The following is a 17,435-nucleotide window of genomic DNA, read 5'->3' as shown; positions in this document are numbered from 1 at the left end:
TTACCTTTGTCAAAACATGCCCAGGTAAGCCCTGCCAAAAAGAACACTTCCCGTTTAACAACCTTCAAAATAAAAGTCACGACCTCTCGGTGTGGTTTCAGTTGTTCAGGAGACCTTTAACTGGGAAAGTGAAAATATGGGAAAGCACCAAGGAACAGCTGGATGAATCACCAAAAGGAACCATATGAATATAGTATCACTTCAGCTTTTTGTATTAAAGGCCAGTATTGTGAGATTAGATCAAAACAACCTTACACCCTCTAGATAAGTTTGACCAGACACTAAAAAGAAAGTCAGCTTGATAACGGATTGTGTACATTTTAAATTAATTGGGAAGTTACATTTTCTGTACATTTTATTTCCTCCAAAATGTCTAAATGCTTATTATTATTATTATTATTATTATTATTATTATTATTATTATTATTATTATTATTATTATAGTGTAGTATAGTATAGTAGACATAGTATTTATTTATTTTTGTCTCATACGTTTGCAATCTAAAAGTCATAAATAAGTTTCAGTTGAATTTTTGTGACTGGTTTTCTTAAAAATATGTACTAGTACACCAGCTCACTGGGGGAGCTGTCTCTTTAGCTGCGAAGTGCTCTGTGTTGAAAGCGGTTGCCTTTTTCAATCAAAAACAAGTTTGCCAAGAGCAAATAGAGTAATCCAAAACAATGAGCTGAGAGACACCTGAACGCTCTGTAGAGAAAAACTGATTTAACTGTTGGTTAACAGTCATTTGACCAATTGTCCCGCTTAGTGAGGCTGTACACAGCAGTGGGCTGAATGCTGGCAGTTTGAGTTCTAGCATAATGATGAAGGTATAAATAGTGTAATAGTTCAGTGAAGATGTTAGCATGCTATTTGCATATCAGCGCTGAAGTTTACCTGAAGCGAAGAGGCAACCATCACATTGCCGTTACTTGGTGATGGATGGGGTCTTTCTGTGTGGAGTTTGCATGTTCTCCCTGTGTTAAGGTTTTCCTCAGGTGCTCCAGCTTCCTCCACCCAAAGACATGCAGACTGGGGTTGGGTTATCCAAAGACAACAAATTGACTGTAGTTGTGAAAGTGAGCGTTAATGGTTGCTTGTCTCTGTATTTTTGCCCTGTGATAATCCGCCTCTTCCTTTAGAAGAAATAATTCAATCACAAATATGCACCACATGGCAGCGCTAGAAGAAAACTCTGTTGGTCATCAAGTCTGTGTTTTTCGTAATCTGAGATCCATGAATTTCTATTCATATTTTCATATAAGGGTAGCTGTGCAAACCTTTGTGTGTGTGTGTGTGTGTGTGTGTGTGTGTGTGTGTGTGTGTGTGTGTGTGTGTGTGTGTGTGTTTGTCCTACTGGGCCTTCAGGGTTGGCATTCTGCATGGAAAAAATAGACTAACATCAAGGCAGCGGAGTCCTGTGGGTGGCAGAGTATCTTCCATGCCATCCATCCACTTAGGAGGAGCAGCAGTTTTTGCCCTCAGGGTCAACCCCTGACAGCTGACTTCACAGCCAGCACCTCGTGATCGCAGAGGGGTGCCAGCTCCTTCTGCTTCAGACTGCTTATGTAACTCTAAGTATGGAAGTTGTCATCTCTCTCATACTGGGAGTGTCTTTGTCAGGTCGACTCTTATCCTAGAGGATACAGTTAAATTGCTGTCCTCTCTGTTGTCAGTTGTTACTATGTACGACTCAATACTTTATTGAAATGATTTTGTTGTGTTGTAAAACACGTTATCTGCTTGCTGACCTTGGAAGTCGGAACTAAACTGATTTTACTGTGGTTAGGTTTTTACCCCTTTCTGTTTGTTTGCAAGATTACACAAAAACTACTGTAAGAAACTTGGTGGAAGGATGTGATATGGGTCAGGGAAGAATCCATTCAATTTTGGCGTGGATCAAGGGCCAGATCCAGGATTTTTTTCCCCTGGCTTCAATATTGACAAATCATCCAAAGTCCCAAAGGCCTCGATTAAAAAAAAAAATGTTTTGGTCATACAAAACGCAGACTAGCCGTGGCAGCATTAAAGGGGACATAGCATGCCCATTTTACCACAAGTTGATATGGTTCCTTGGGGTCTTAATGAAATGTCTGTAACATACTTTGGTCAAAATACCACAAGGATCATATAAAACAGCACCCTTTTTACCCTGTATAAAACAGCCCTCCACAGAGCGACCTGTTTTGACTGCCTGTTCCTTTAAATGCTAATGAGCCAGCTCCCCCCTCCCCCCTCTCCCCCCATGATTTTAAACGATATAAATTACATATTTTATATGATATAAATTATCAAATATGCATCCCATACTTTGTATTCCCCTTGTTGTCCTGGAGTTTTAATTTTCCCAATCACATAATTAAATGTCCCCCTCTGCCCATCCACTACAAGCACACAAGCAGACAGACAGAGAGAGAAGAGGTGGGGGGGCTATGAAGACCATCATTTACCCCCGAACCCCGACATTCAACGGGTACAACAACAAGCGGAGAAAGCAGAATCGCGGGCTGACCTTATATGTACAGTCTATGGGGCTGACCAGCGCGGAGAAATGCTCGTCCCGTGTGAACAGCCAGGCGGCTGCGCGCTGGAGAACGGCGCTGCGCTGCCTCGCAGCGGCACTTCCGCGTCCGGTGTACCCCGGCGTAACTACTGTAACCCGGCGGAACTACTGTAACCCGGCGGAACTACTGTAACCCGGCGGAACTACTGTAACCCGGCGTACAGTAGAGCTGAACACTGCGGAAGTCTTCCACACAGCTGGCAGTGTGGAAGACCGCTGCGAGGCAGCGCAGCGCCGTTCTCCGCGCGCAGCCGCCTGGCTGTTCACACGGGACGAGCATTTCTCCGCGCTGGTCAGCCCCATAGACTGTACATATAAGGTCAGCCCGCGATTCTGCTTTCTCCGCTTGTTGTTGTACCCGTTGAATGTCGGGGTTCGGGGGTTACAGTAGCGCTGAACACTGCGGAAGTCCTCCACACTGCTGTGCGCTGTGTGGCGCTGACACAAATTCCAGCTCACGCACGGGAGAGCGAGCGGTCGCTCCCGAGCAGCTGCTGCAGCCTCCCAGTCCCAACGATCCAGACAAATGCCACATGTGAGTGAATCGCGGGCTGACCAGCGGAGAAATGCTCGTCCCGTGTGAACAGCCCGGCTGCGTGCTTGGGAACGGCGCTGCGCTGCCTCGCAGCCTCCGGTGTAAACCCGGAAGTAACGAGTGTGGGGGACGGACGGGACGGGGGTGGGCCAAGACCATGTAGGGAGACTTCCAGTGTATTGTTACGACACAATACCCAGGAAGCGCAATCGAAGTCGCTCAAGCATGACGTTTCTGACTTAGAGGAACTATAACAAAACGCGCGAGTGTTTTTTCCCCAGAGTTTTTGGGTTGGTAGACATGCCAGATACCCACATTAACCTGTAGAAGCACTAACAAAGTGGAATTTGCATGCTATGTCCCCTTTAAGTTACCACAATGCCTGAGGCCCAGGCCACCCTCTACTTATGGTTCATAGGGAACTAGGAGGTAACATTTAACCCTTTCAAAAAGGGAACACAAAAGTAATCCTCAAAAATATTTGCACCGTGATCCTTATATTTCAACATTTTCCCCAGGAATAATTTATGGATCTTGATTTTAAATATCAGACACATTTGGGAACTGATATTTGTGATTGTGTGATAAGTGTTGTAGCTTGTTTAAATTGAAGGGGACTGGTTGGCCTTGGCGGTGGTATACGCTACCAGTCTAGTTCGGCAGATTAATTAATAGCTCACCATTTTGAGAAATCAGGAAAAGAAGACTGCTGAAAGTCACCTATAAAATCACAATGTGTCCTTTTACATTACTATTGTGCACAGATTAAAAAAATATATATATATTATGTTAAATACTCAAATACAGTATATTATATTATATTCTTTCTTCATGTTAAGTGTATTGATTGATATATCTTCATATATCTCTTTCTGTTTCATTACGTTTTGTCTGGAAAGCTTTAGAAACTTCCATTCATGGCAAGAAAAAAATAAAAACAAATGGTAAAACGATATGACCAGACTGGGGCAAAGAAAATGTATCAACAGCTGTTATCTGGCACACGATACTGAGCATGGAGAAGAGATTGTACAAATCACTGAACAAAAGTAAAGGAGCTGCAGACTCTGTCCTTACACTGTGTGAAAGTCTATATGTTAGTCTCTATTTATAACAGCTCCTCATGTATCCAAGGACATGTGTGATGCTTTATCACGTCCCAAGCTCTTAATGCGACGTGTTCAAAACTGCTCACAAAGGGCTACTTGTCATAATGGTTGTAATTCTGGTGTAAAAAATTAAACACAGCTATTGGTTAAAGAGTCTTCGTGTACATTGTTGCTGTTATTTATATGTGTGTTGTATCTTATACCACCATTCTGTGCCAGTGGGTTTGCTAGTTTGCACTATGTGCTTGCTCTGACCTTGAACCCCTCCCTCCACCCTGAGACACACACACACACACACACACACACACACACACACACACACACACACACACACACACACACACACACACACACACACACACACACACACCACGCCCTGTCCACTAGCCCCCATATCGCGGTCTCTTTGCACTTGATCACCCAGTTGGGGCTCTCTGAACTCCTGTGTGTCTATGTGTGTGCACTTCGCTGTGAATAACTTCCAGGCATGCAGCCAGGAACTGTCATCTGCTGGTGCAACACTATCCATCCTGTCAATCTTGTTTTATAATTGTAACATTCTCATATTCTCTGGCTGAGCAGAGAGAAGTTTCCAACACAGTGAGATACACACACACACACACACACACACACACACACACACACACACACACACACACACACTCAGGATATAGGTTTTTATTGCTAACTATACATTTCAGGCAGCGTCTTCACATCTTATTACAGTAATCAATTTTCTAAAGCAGCAATGTGACAAGTTTATGGTTTATAATATAAAACAGTGAGTAATCTCTTTGTGTTTCTTCTTTCTCTACCTGTGTTGTGTTTTTTCGCTCTATATTTCATCCTAGATTTGCAGAGGTGATGTTCAGCTTTGCAATAAACAGGTGCAACATGAATTCTTTGATGGTGTAATCTCAGGTCTTTCTTTTAACCTCTCCGTTCAAATAAAATAAGAGCAAATTATCATTTTAAGATTTGAAATATGATGTTAGTCGTTGAAGTGCTAAATTCAAGTTAATACCAAGGGAGACAACAGTGACGGCCATTAAATGTCCCAGAGCAAATTGCTTTCCACCATCCCTTCCTCTTGCACTCTTCAGAATGATAAGTCAGCGGGCTCACCATTCACTTATGAATTTAATCCTGTGGGGACTAAGAGCTCAAGACGGTGATGTGGGGCGCACAGCTATCACAGAGATGGCTTGAGCAATGACGTCTGCCAACTCATTTATCACCAGACTCCCTCTTAGTGAGCAAGACCAGATCCAATTACAGAGGTTTCTATGGGCTCAACAATAGCCTGCTATAAATACACTCAGAGGGTTTTCCACACTCGACAACACACCCACACACGTATCGGCACTGTTGTACAAATATACCGTACGTGAACAAATTACTGTTTTTGGATGAACATGAGACTTTGTTCATTATTTCCGCCTTTAAATACCACAATGACTGCTCTTAGACACATGCATTGTTTTGTCTTCATCATTCTGCACTGTGCTGAGCTGCTAATTTGATGCATATCAGCAGAACAATATGAGCACCGGTGTGGGTGTGTGTGCATCATCAACGTATAGAGGGGATTGGAGAGCGAAGAAGCACAGGGGCCCACACGGAGCATTAAACAGCTTCATAAAGTTATTTACAGCTCAGTCCATCAATAAACGACAGGTGCAACATCCTCACAAACAAACCTATTAGCTTTCCTCCTGCTGGAACAATATCCTCTATACAAATCAGCTGCTCTCTCTGTCTCTCTGTCTCTCTGTCTCTTTGTCTCTCTGTCTCTCTGTCTCTCTGTCTCGCTGTCTCTCTGTCTCTCTCTGTCTCTCTGTCTCTCTGCCTCATACCGCACACACACACACACACACACACACACACACACACACACGCACACACGCACACACACACAAGATTTATTTGATGAATTGAAATGATTCTATAGACAATTGTGAAGAGGAAACATTTTTTATAATAATAAAACACAGTGGTATTGCAGCACAAATAAATATCATTTTAAAATGAAACACTATTATGTTTTGTGTTTTACCATACTACTAGACATGATGAGCAATTCACATTTTGTTCAAGTGAACATTCTTATTTACATGCAATAAAAAATGCAATCAATGATCCACTTAAATGAATATGGACGCACTGCAGTGATCAGAATTTTGGCTAAAAAATATTTATTTATGTCTATGTCACCCATTTTTACCAAATTGTTTTAATTTTGAAAAGCTCACGACCATGGTATATCAGTGGTTTGGTGAGGATGAGTCCATTTCAGATAACGTCCCCTGTTAGTGTTGAATATGATATTTTGCTGGATTATTTTTAGCCCTGTGAGCAGCTCTTCAGATGGTTGTGTCAGACGATCACATGTCCCCCACTTCAGTCCAGACTGACATACAACTATCAGATGAGTAACCATGAAATAGTGTACATATATTTATCGTCCTCAGAGTATAAAGCCCAATGATTCTAGTGATAAACTGACTTTTCCTCCAGCTGAACGGCTCCTATTTCTGGATATGAATGAAATTGTCTGGTGAAATATTTCGAATCAATTTGTGCAATAATATTTCAATTCTGATGTATAATCAACAATATATATTCTGAGATTTAAATAAAATTTGGGGCCATTTTGTCAGGAACAAAGTGTGAATATTTAATTTCGCCGTTTAGCTCCAATTCTTTGAGAACTACCTCTTGACTCCAGGTGAATTGCAACCAAATTCAGTACAGAACTTTTAAACTAACAAGGCTGTCGACTCTTAGTATTGTTACTGATGCATTCGAATTCAGCATTTTAATGTTGGAGTTGGTCCTTTCATTAACTTGATGTACTGTTGAATTATGAAAATACAGGTACATCATACTTTCAAAGCACATTATTGGTTTATTCTGCTGAGTAACTAGCCAGTCAATGTGTCATGTATAACATAAGATATTCAAGTAAGGTAAAGAATCTTTAATCATAATATAATACTTAAATTTAGATTATTGAGTCAAAGGAACATTTCTCGATGATACAGCAAACATTTCACATATTCGTAAAACATGTAGCTCAGCATGTTTGTGCAACAAATCACCTTGACAAGTGGGCCACATATTATTGGTCAGAACATGGTGTCCCCATCGGCAGGGTGTAAGACTACACTTTGTTCCTGAATGCTGAGTCTTGCATGTTGGGGCACTGTTTAAAAGTTAAGGGGCCAATGGCTGCTCCAGATGGTAACTTTCCACTTTTGGAAAAAGATGGTGACAAGGAACACAGAAAGTTCAAACATGAGATATATAGGGGCGACAAATCAAAGAAAAAACAAAATGTCATCTGTTTTTAGCCTCACAGGCCTCTAGAACCACACTACTGCCCCTTACCAGCCCTATTGCCACAATGGCAATATTTGACAACCCAGCAAACAAACTTCAGTGACAATGCATTTTCTACGTGGGTTTTTTAAATATACAATCTCTACAATTTCTGGTAAATACTCTTCTCAATAGTTATGATTTTGAAAAGATTGATTTTGAAATTATCCTTAAACTATCTTTAAGTTATATCCTAGGGCTAAAAAACAAGGTCAACTGGACTTGGTTAAGTTCAACTCAACCAGGAAAAAAAGTTAATGTGAACTCCAGTTCTGTGATGGGACGTGGACTCATCGAAATAGAAATCAGGCATGTATAGTCACCACTGTGACGTCCACACTCTTACTTTCCACCACCCCACCTAAAGGACAAATGACAGAAGGTTGGAACTGGACATAAACACCTTGAGGTGCAGAGTTGTGTAATGTGAACGTATTTCCAAGGAACACTGATGTCGGTTCAAAATCTCCCATAGGTGTTCAGTTATAATTCGCACACAGGCATTCAGCAACCCCTCCTGCTTTCTGTGTAGGCATCGACACAGACTTTCCCTTTAATTTTCCAGCTATCTGTATAATTACTGGGTTTGTATTTTAAGTTTGGGAAACATGTACATGTCAGATTAATCAATCTATTCACTGATGTGTGACCATAAAAAATGAACCGAAAGAAAATGGATTAACACTGTAGATTACTTTGTTTCCAGATTTAAAAAAAGTTTTATTAACAACAAAAGGAACTCTCTGAACTGCCGTATCCTCCTTATGAAACTCTACTTGCCTGCCGTTCCCATTACAGCGGACTTTTGGCAGCATGCTTGCCATTTTCTACCATAATGAACACCTCAATGCAAGCTAGCTTTCATATTGCCTCCTCCTCTTTTCTCCCCTTGTCCCTTTTTTCCACTCTGTCTGCCAACCCCAAAATCCAGATGACCGCCATGTGGTGTACAGTGGGATCAGGTGTCGAGCGGCTGAATGCAGCCGGTGCTGCAGTCTGTGGCTGAGAGCGCGACGGTGTTGGCTTCCTCTGGTCGGGGATGTTGCCAACGTTAGCGCCATGTGTGGCAGGACAACACAGACCTGGTGAAGAGGAGATGAAGGAACACTTTTGGTCACTTTTCATCACATTGATATGTAACAGGCTGCAGCACAGTCAAATAGACTTTCTTTTCTTCAAGTATCAGCTGAGAGGAAAATGTAAATAAAGATTTCCTCCCACTATCCAGGAATGAAGCTAAAATACCCCGGACATGAAAATAAAACACATGAACATACATCACTGGGATAACAACCACTTAAAATGACAGAAATTTTTTTTGATCAAAATGTATTTGACGTGTGTTTTGACTTTTTAGTTCAGACCATATCTCCCAAGCATTAACATGGAGGAGGGGGGTTTTATGACCAGATGGCGATCAACACTCTTTGGCCTCACTTTTGGGGAGCTTCCATGTCTTCCATGGTGGCACTGCAGCAAAAGGTCAAAGGTCAGCCACTAAAGTTACGGAGATTCCCCTGGACACAATGACACATTTGCATTGATCTCACATAAACTGTCCCACTGTTGTCAACATATAAATCAAATCCGCAGCTGAAAACGGTTCCAACAATTGCAAAATGTACTCCTGTTTGATTAACTTTTGTTTAAGACTACCCAGCTGTTTCATGACATGTGTTTAGATTTAAAACATCAGTAGAACAGAGTGGGTCTGTGGCTCGAGAGCCACAGAGGATGAGGAAGTCAAAAAGTATGACTGGATAAATCAACGGACTGTTGGTTTGCGTCTCTACGTAGAATTAGTTGACAATAGTAAAAAAATATACAATATTATAGGTTAAAATCTTTCAAAATGTTTATATTTTGTCACTTATAATTTCTTTTTACTTAAAAAAAGTAAAAATGGCAAAGCAAGAACTAAAACAGAAACAAAATATGTGTATAATAGAAATGAAACTCAAGAATATGGAGGAAATGACTATTATATCTTTAACAAATGAAACCATACAAAACTAAAGATAAAGACAATGTGACTTGTGACTTAAAGGAAATTCCTCTATTTCCAAACATTAAAATGAAGTCAGTGGTTTGTTTTTAAAAACATTTATTATCAAATATTCTCTGTCTCTGAATTCTTTTGCACCATTTTACAAAAGCCCTGGTAGTATATATATATATATATATATATATATATTTCGTAAAGGTCCACACACATGTTCCAAACAAACCTCACACAGTAGGGGAAAGATGTATCCTTCTTACTGTCTGAACAATGTGAATGAAGTGCCTGTAGCTGCTCGTCTCTGTGATCACTTAAGATACTGCATTTCTTTAATTCATTTTGATGGAAAATGTAAAAAATAAATCCAACATATAAAAAACCAGTACGATTCAGAAGAATGTGGAAGACAGCAGAGGTGAGGAAACATATGAAAGATGAAGTGTCTGTATGTAACAGCTGTAAGGATCAGTTCAGGTCAAACATAAGATGTCTGTGGATGCTTCAATCATTGTGGGATTTTTCCTTGTGTACTCTAGCTCTGTCATTTAATCTCAACATGGATGGCTCCAGTTAAAACTTCTAATTCTTGAAGATCCATAACCACCATTCATCACTTCATGCTCATCCAGTTTATCAGTGTGTAGTGAGTATTCAAGTATTGTAAACTCTGTCAATCTGTACTTTGATACTCAAATATTAATCTGACACAGACCTGAAATCATACTCATCATAGAGGAGATCAGATGGTGACATATTTTATTCATGTCTGTAACTTGTGCAGCTGCCTGTATGTAATGCTTGGAATGAAAATGCACTTAGTGTCGCTCAATGCGGTTTCGTGGACTGAGGGTTTTTAAAAGGCACTTTGCGTTTTCAATGAACAAGTCCATTTTTGTTCTTGTTACTACAGGGACGTGCTGCTTAACAGGACCTCTGCCAGCTCCAGCCTTTACAAGGTGTTGCAAGATGGCAGCACAAGAGTTATGGTGGAACACTATGTTTAGCTAAAGGCAATAAGGTTTGTCACTGATAGTATCAAAATAAGAGTAAACTTTGGTCCGAGACCTTCCACAGGAGCACGATTACGACTGAAACTGTGATAATAAAGTAGGAGTCCACAGTTCTTTTGATTCTGTGATCTACTACCTCATATTCTTAATGGGGTCAGAAAGTTATTTCAAAAACATGCTTTTTAAGAAATTAGTGTGTTTCTGAGTATGTAACACTGCATTGCATCCACCCAAATACCCATGTCTTTTTTTCAGCTGCATAGCAACATTCACACAGAAAGCACAGCAATAAAGTCATTTTATAAATGCACACAAAAATATATATAAACTGTGTCCTGAACGGTTTATACTATTTCAGTTGTGTCTATGACAAAACTGAAATAAATGTCTATGTCCTCACACAGGTACCATTTCCAGTTTTAAACCTTGATGTTAGAAAAATAATGGTCTCTTGAACAGTGCCACACAGGTCAGTGTGAGAATAGAAGGTTCACCAGTAGAGTTCAGTGATAAAACCTCACGTCAGATGCCTTCCTCCTCCTGTGTGTCTGCCTTTTTTACAAATTAAACATTTGTGTTCATGAGTGTTTCAGAATGGCAGAGTATCCAGAAAGATCTTCTCCACAATAGGTGGAGGCGGGACCAAGTCCTCCAGTTTCAGGTAAAAGATGCGCTGCAGGCCTTGTGTGCACAGAGTCCTCAGTTCGGGGAGTTTGCCCAAAAGACGAGAGAGATAGTTGGGTTGGGTCCTGGTTGGTTCTGATCCGTTTCCGCTCACGTGTTCCCTTAAACAAGTGATGAGATGATTCTGGAAGTCCTCCACCCGTTTTGGCTCCTTGAGGCCATGGCGATCTGGGTGCGAAAGATGCTCATATAAGAAACACAGCCCTGGTTTTAAATATTCATATGCAGTGAAACTGACAACAAAGGCTCTCTCACCAGTGATGATAACAAGCGCCGCAAGGCAGGAAAACAATGAGATGTCTAAGTTCATGCGGTGAAGGCTCTGGGAGAAATCCATGATGGAGTCGATCCAGTCACCAAAACTGCGAACACACTGCAGTCGGTGTAGGACGACGCCGTTGCAGAAGATTAACTTGCTCTTCTCTGGATTAGACCTGTGCAGATTTTCAGCCATTAGTACGATCAAAGCATTGACAGTGAAAAAACTGTTTTTTCTGAACCATAAGAAACCAACCTGTAAGCGAGTCGGAGGATGAAGAGCTCAACGAAGGCAGATTCGAGGAGCAGCTCCTGGTCCTCAGTGCAGAAGTCTGTGAATCCTGGGATGGTTTCAGCCCATTTTCTGATCACATCCAAGGAGCCTGTGAGCAGGTCATAAAACTGCTGAATGTCACCAGCGTCCTCCTTTTCTTTCAGGTCGTCCACTGTCTCCTGGTACTGCAGAGGGGCAGAAAGGAAGGGTCTGTGTTACTGAAGTGATTTTCAGTGAACTGTTTGCTGTGTTTATTTTGATCCTGCATAATGTAACCAGTCTAAGCTCTGGACAGGCTGTTGAGATTTACCTTGGAGTAGTCGAGCTTTCCAGTGGTTGGGTTTGAGTCTAAATGTGCTCTGACGAGACAGGAAATGATGTTGACACTGGGGGTCGTGGACGAAGCCTCGGCCACAGTCTTGGGTTTAGAGGGCAGACGACCCCGGCGACCTTTAAGGCTGTCTGTGCGAACAACTATAAGAGACATACAAGAGGAGAGGAACACTATCAGTTCACGTTTGTGACTCTCACATGGCCACCACATATCAGTTTCCCTTTTTCTGCAGTTGGCAGTCTCAGGCTCCGGTTCCACATGTCATGTGTCATTTCTAGCATTGGTTTCACGAGCTAAATCATCACCAGTCACTGAAAGCTTTAAGAGAGTTTGACAAGTATTACCTTCTTTGACCATTCCCACCACGAGACATTTCTGGAATCGGCAGAACTGGCAGCGGTTTCTCCTCCTCTTATCCACCAGACAGTCTTTATTAGCAAGGCACACGTACTTTGCATTCTTCTGTACAGTTCGCTGTTGAACATGGAAGAAAATTACATTATCATATCAGTTCATATTTCTGCACATATATTATATGATAAATTATTGGAACACACCAATAAGTATCACTACTATCTTATGTCAAGTAAACCATTTTTTTTATTCAGTCAATGTCCTTGAAAATGACATTGGGGTAAAATGTATCTAAGGCAATACAAGCTGGTGCATTACTGGTAAATGGTTAATATGAATCTGCTATTTGACTGAATGCCTCAGTAGTTTAGTCCGACTATAAATATCTACAATGTGAAAACCTAATAATATATCAGTGCATATTCATCTTTTTCATATAGACATAACATAAGCAAAATTCTAAAATAAAAATACCATAAATTAGCTTTTTATGGAATTGAGACTAAGATATGTAATATATAAGGGTGTCACTGTTTCAAAACAATACTTGTATACCATTAAGTCTGTGTTAAGTTAATATCAGCCAGTGTTAGGCCGTTTATTCTCCTCAATGGTGGCTGGTCTATTGTATTACATACCCAGTTGTACCATAGGATTAACCTGCAAATTGCAGTTCATCTGTTTACCTTGAAGAAACCTTTGCAGCCCTCACAGGTACGGACTCCATAGTGCTGACAGGAAGCATTGTCACCACAAACTGCACATTGGCCCTCACTGGATCCTGGGTTGTGGGTTTTAGGGGACACCAAGGCCCCCTCCACTATCCTGGGGCTCTCATGAGGTCTGTGCTCCAGGGACATGGGGCCACAATGAAGTGGAGAGACGTGCTGCTGGTGAGTCAAGAAGAAGGGGTCGTCCTGGCCTGACTGAGCATCCTGATGCTGCCCCAGAGGAGAGTGCTGCTCCGGTGCAGGGCTGAAGGTGAAGAAGGAGAGCTGCTGATTCATGGGGACCTTATCAGCCACAGAGGAGGGGGGTGCCGAGGGGTAGGAGTTGAAAAAAGGGGAATCCCAGGCAGGTGCAGACTGGTTCTGAAAGCCTGGTGTCGGGGGAGAGGCAGCCGCATAAACTGGGCTGCCATAGTAGTCTGAGCCACAAGACGACAGCGTTTCGTCTAGGCAGCTGAATGCAAAGGAGCCTGGGTAACAGCCGTACACCTGGAGATCATCCAGCTTAAAGGCCTGGTTCTGCACCTGAGGGCTGGAGCTTTCAGTTACCATGACGTGATTGAATGACACGGTGGAGGCAGGAGGAGAGGTGGTAATCTTGCAGGAATAAGCATCAAACTCCCCCACATAGCCATTTCCCACCAAGGTGTTGATGCTGGGCAAGGAAGATGTAGACAGCTGGTCCTTTTGGCCACTGATGTCCATCACCAGTTTGGCACTGAGGTCAGGATTCAAGAACTCTGGGCTGAAATAGGTGTCATGGGGCAGGGATGCATACTGGGTTTGTACACAGGGCATCGCTAGGAGAGAGAACACAGCGACAATTACTATGGATGAAAATAAACCCTGATGTCTGTCTTTGTAAGATAAATATGGTTTCCATTTATATATACTAAATATGTGTTATACGATCTCAGCAAATGTCTAATTTAAAAAAAATATTTGATGCATTGTAAACAAAAACGTAACAACAAATTAGCAACTGAAAATAAGCACTGTTGATATTGGCACTGATAAGGAGCTAAGACACTGGTTTAATCCTTCAGGTTTTAATTTTTAATCCTCCATCTACACCCACCCAAACAGTAGTCTACATTAGCGCCTTGAGCATGCACAGTCTCATTTCCCCAACATGCCATCTCTCTGGCTTCAGGGCCAATGAGTCCTCTACTGAAAATGCAGAGGGTGGTCCAGCTGAGGAATCCGATATTCCCAGATATAGTGTTACTGGCTGTTAATGCTCTGCAACCTCCTTCAGTTGGGGGGCAGCCCTCTCTCACAGGTACTATACCAGGGAGTGTTACGGATTGTGTTTCAGGGTGGGCTGTATGCCAGCCGAGATGGGGAAGGTGGCAAAGCCTCTGTGTGTGTGTGTGTGTGTGTGTGTGTGTGTGTGTGTGTGTGTGTGTGTGTGTGTGTGTGTGTGTGTGTGTGTGTGTGTGTGTGTGTGTGTGTGTGTGTGTGTGTGTGTGTGTGTGTGCATGTGTGCATGGTTGGGTGAATGGACGTGTATCCACAAGTGGTAACTTCCTCACTATATGGGGGTTTTTTTGTACAAAATGTGCTCCGCGTCTCACGAGAACACTCGACTGATCCAAGAAACCAAACTGTTGAGTTATTTTTTTCTAAACTTACAATTAAGTTTGACTTACGAGGAGGTCACTCTACTCGAATGTCCAACATGTGTTTTATTTTCTAAATATACACCCTATTCCCTACGTCCTCTCAAATGGCAACAGTAACACGCCCCCTGCATAAAACACATAACGAGCAAAATCTTTGATATGTAAACACAGAGAGAGCTGTGAACTATTTACTTGAGAATGTCCAGTGGACAGCTGCTGCTTTAGCTTACACTACACTTAGTCATTATCAGCTGTATAAAGTACTCATGGTACAGTATCATCAGCAGTATTATTACTAGGAGGGGTCATTTAATCAGTTACACAAAATATCCTTTTTTGTAACTGATTAACATTCACTAATTAACTAACCTCACTAATAACAAAACATACATACTCTTAAGTACTATTTATCATAGAGCAAGAATGTGTGTTTCCATCATCATTACATGACAGTTTCATTAGGTGCACATAGATACAACTAGTATTCAGTCAGTGGTGTTTATGGTCAGTTTGAAGTAGTTTTTTGCGATTGTATGGTGAGTTATAGTTTGTAATATTTTGAATGACACTCAGTTATATCAACGGTGATAATAAGGAAATAATAAGTTTCAACAAAGAATGAATAGAGGGTTTATTACAAGGCTGCTGTGGTTAGTTTTAGTTGGTTGTACCAGGTGAAGTGTACATACCTGTATGTTTAAATATGATTTACAGCAGACTGTAGTAGCAGCAGTTTAAGACATAAAGTCGAGCGTCTACAGGCAAAGTGACATCAGCACTGACGTCGCCCCCCGATGTAAACAAACAAACATCAGACTGTCACTCACCTGATTCGTGTAAATATCCGGATGGTGAAGCGTTCTCATTTATTCCAGCCTTCAGTGAGACAGATCCACACTCATCCACACACACTGACACACACACAAACTCTGGGTCACACCGACGAACTCCGAGCGCTTCACACACTCTTGTTTTATTTTGGCTGCGTCGACGAAAGGGCGGGTCCGTGCCCATATATGGTGAACGGGGCGGTGGAACTTTCCGGGACGCGGGCCAATCAGCGCCGCGCTCCGCACCGACGTTCTTCCGTGTGACGCACACACGGGATTCCATTGACGCAAGAGCCGGGGGGATCGTGCGTGCTAAATATAACCCGTCAACGACAGCGGCGCTCACGTGGGGCTATAACTGGATGGAACGAGCTAAGAATAGCCTGGATTCAGAGGTACAGACGTGGTGAGAGTGGAAATCTACAGGTTGTGCACGGAGGGGAGGGATCTTATCTCAGGAGGACGCAGGAAACACCTGTAGGGTTCGTTCGTATGACCTGTGTTTTCATACTGGGTAAGGAAACCCCCTGAGAGCATCCAGCACTGGTTAACTGGTAGTACAAAAAAAAACAAAAAAACATCTTTAAGACAGGAAGACCTAAAACTGAGTGTTTGAAAAGAAGGAATAAAAGGCAGAGTTTGGGAGAAACAATCTCACACAAATATCTCTCCCTAAAAACAAACACATGTTTTTCCTGCATATTTGAACAACATAAGACCATTCAACAAATATTGTCATGAAATGTTGCAAACTCCAAGAAGCACAATTTCTTTTGCAAGTATCTTTGCACACGAATTCCAGATCCATCCTTCTACTCTATGTGTTTTTGTTTTGGTATTAATATATCGCCTCTTTCACGTTTTCTTATTATTCCCAACCACTCAGTCTTGTTAATATTATTTCATGTTTTGATTACAACGTGCCTTTATTGTTACTGATATATTTTAAGTTGAATGATAATAAAGAACAAACTTAAAGAAATCATCAGCATCTTAACTGTAAACAACCCACAGATTTTTTTATTTTTACTTATACTCCTTAACACATTTCAAAATATGTAACTAGTGAAGTTAAATGTTTGAAAAAGATAATATCCTTTTTTCTCTTATCGCTCATCATCATCGTGTTTTATCACTCGTTTGACACTGAACACTTTGACTCTCCATATTGATTTAACTCATGTTTTTACAGTTGCTAAAACACCCTTATCTCAAGCTCCATTCGTAGCTGCTCTGGGGCTTTCCATCTCATCATATGAGCTTCATTAGCTTTTAAAAACATTTTGCGACCATGTTGGATTGAAAGTTCAGATGTAGGTCGTTATGTAGGTCAATCTGACCCTGGAAACAGCTATGTTTATTATCCGTTGTACAAGTTTCGTCACATTTCACGTCATCTAAAAAAATAGTGCACCAAATCAAAACATGGAAATTTGAACATCTACGTAAGTTGTTGTTTCCAGGGTAAATACAAAATTTACTTTGAACCCAATATGTTTGTATTATTTTGCCTTTTATTATAATAATTATTATAAACCAACAATAAATAGATTGAGGAAAATATTTGACTTCTAAACTTCAAAAGTAACATAAATTGATGAATAATCAGTAATTGGTCATTAATATGATGATGGATCATACTTTTTGTCATCAGACAAGGTATCAGTTTTTGAATGGTGATGAATGATGGTTATGTTGTGTTAATTTCACGACAAATTATCATTGTAGAAAATCCGTTTAGCGACAGACT

The 17,435-nt window shown here is 41.3% G+C and overlaps 1 protein-coding gene across 1 annotated transcript; it reads right to left on the bottom strand.

Moving 5' to 3' along the window:
- Positions 1 to 9,673: 9,673 nt before the first annotated feature.
- LOC118104857 (probable nuclear hormone receptor HR38) lies at positions 9,674 to 15,824 on the bottom strand. The gene is made up of 7 exons (XM_035152114.1): positions 15,683 to 15,824; positions 13,189 to 14,030; positions 12,493 to 12,622; positions 12,125 to 12,288; positions 11,797 to 11,999; positions 11,538 to 11,716; positions 9,674 to 11,450 (listed from the first exon to the last, which is right to left on the bottom strand). The coding sequence occupies exons 2-7, from the start codon at positions 14,026 to 14,028 to the stop codon at positions 11,188 to 11,190; spliced, it is 1,779 nt and encodes a 592-aa protein (XP_035008005.1). The 5' UTR covers positions 14,029 to 14,030; positions 15,683 to 15,824; the 3' UTR covers positions 9,674 to 11,187.
- Positions 15,825 to 17,435: the final 1,611 nt, after the last annotated feature.

Source organism: Hippoglossus stenolepis, chromosome 3, assembly GCF_022539355.2.
Source record: "Hippoglossus stenolepis isolate QCI-W04-F060 chromosome 3, HSTE1.2, whole genome shotgun sequence".
Taxonomy (NCBI): Eukaryota; Metazoa; Chordata; class Actinopteri; order Pleuronectiformes; family Pleuronectidae; genus Hippoglossus; species Hippoglossus stenolepis.
Note: the sequence above shows the minus strand (reverse complement) of the source record. Positions and strands in the feature narration are given on the sequence as shown.

Coding starts and splice junctions, on each gene's coding strand:
- LOC118104857 (XM_035152114.1), bottom strand. CDS start 14,028: ATGCCCTGTGTACAAACCCAGTATGCATCCCTGCCCCATGACACCTAT. Junction 12,000..12,124: donor GAAAGCTCGACTACTCCAAG/GTAAATCTCAAC, acceptor GCCCCTCTGCAG/TACCAGGAGACAGTGGACGA. Junction 11,717..11,796: donor ATCCTCCGACTCGCTTACAG/GTTGGTTTCTTA, acceptor AAATCTGCACAG/GTCTAATCCAGAGAAGAGCA.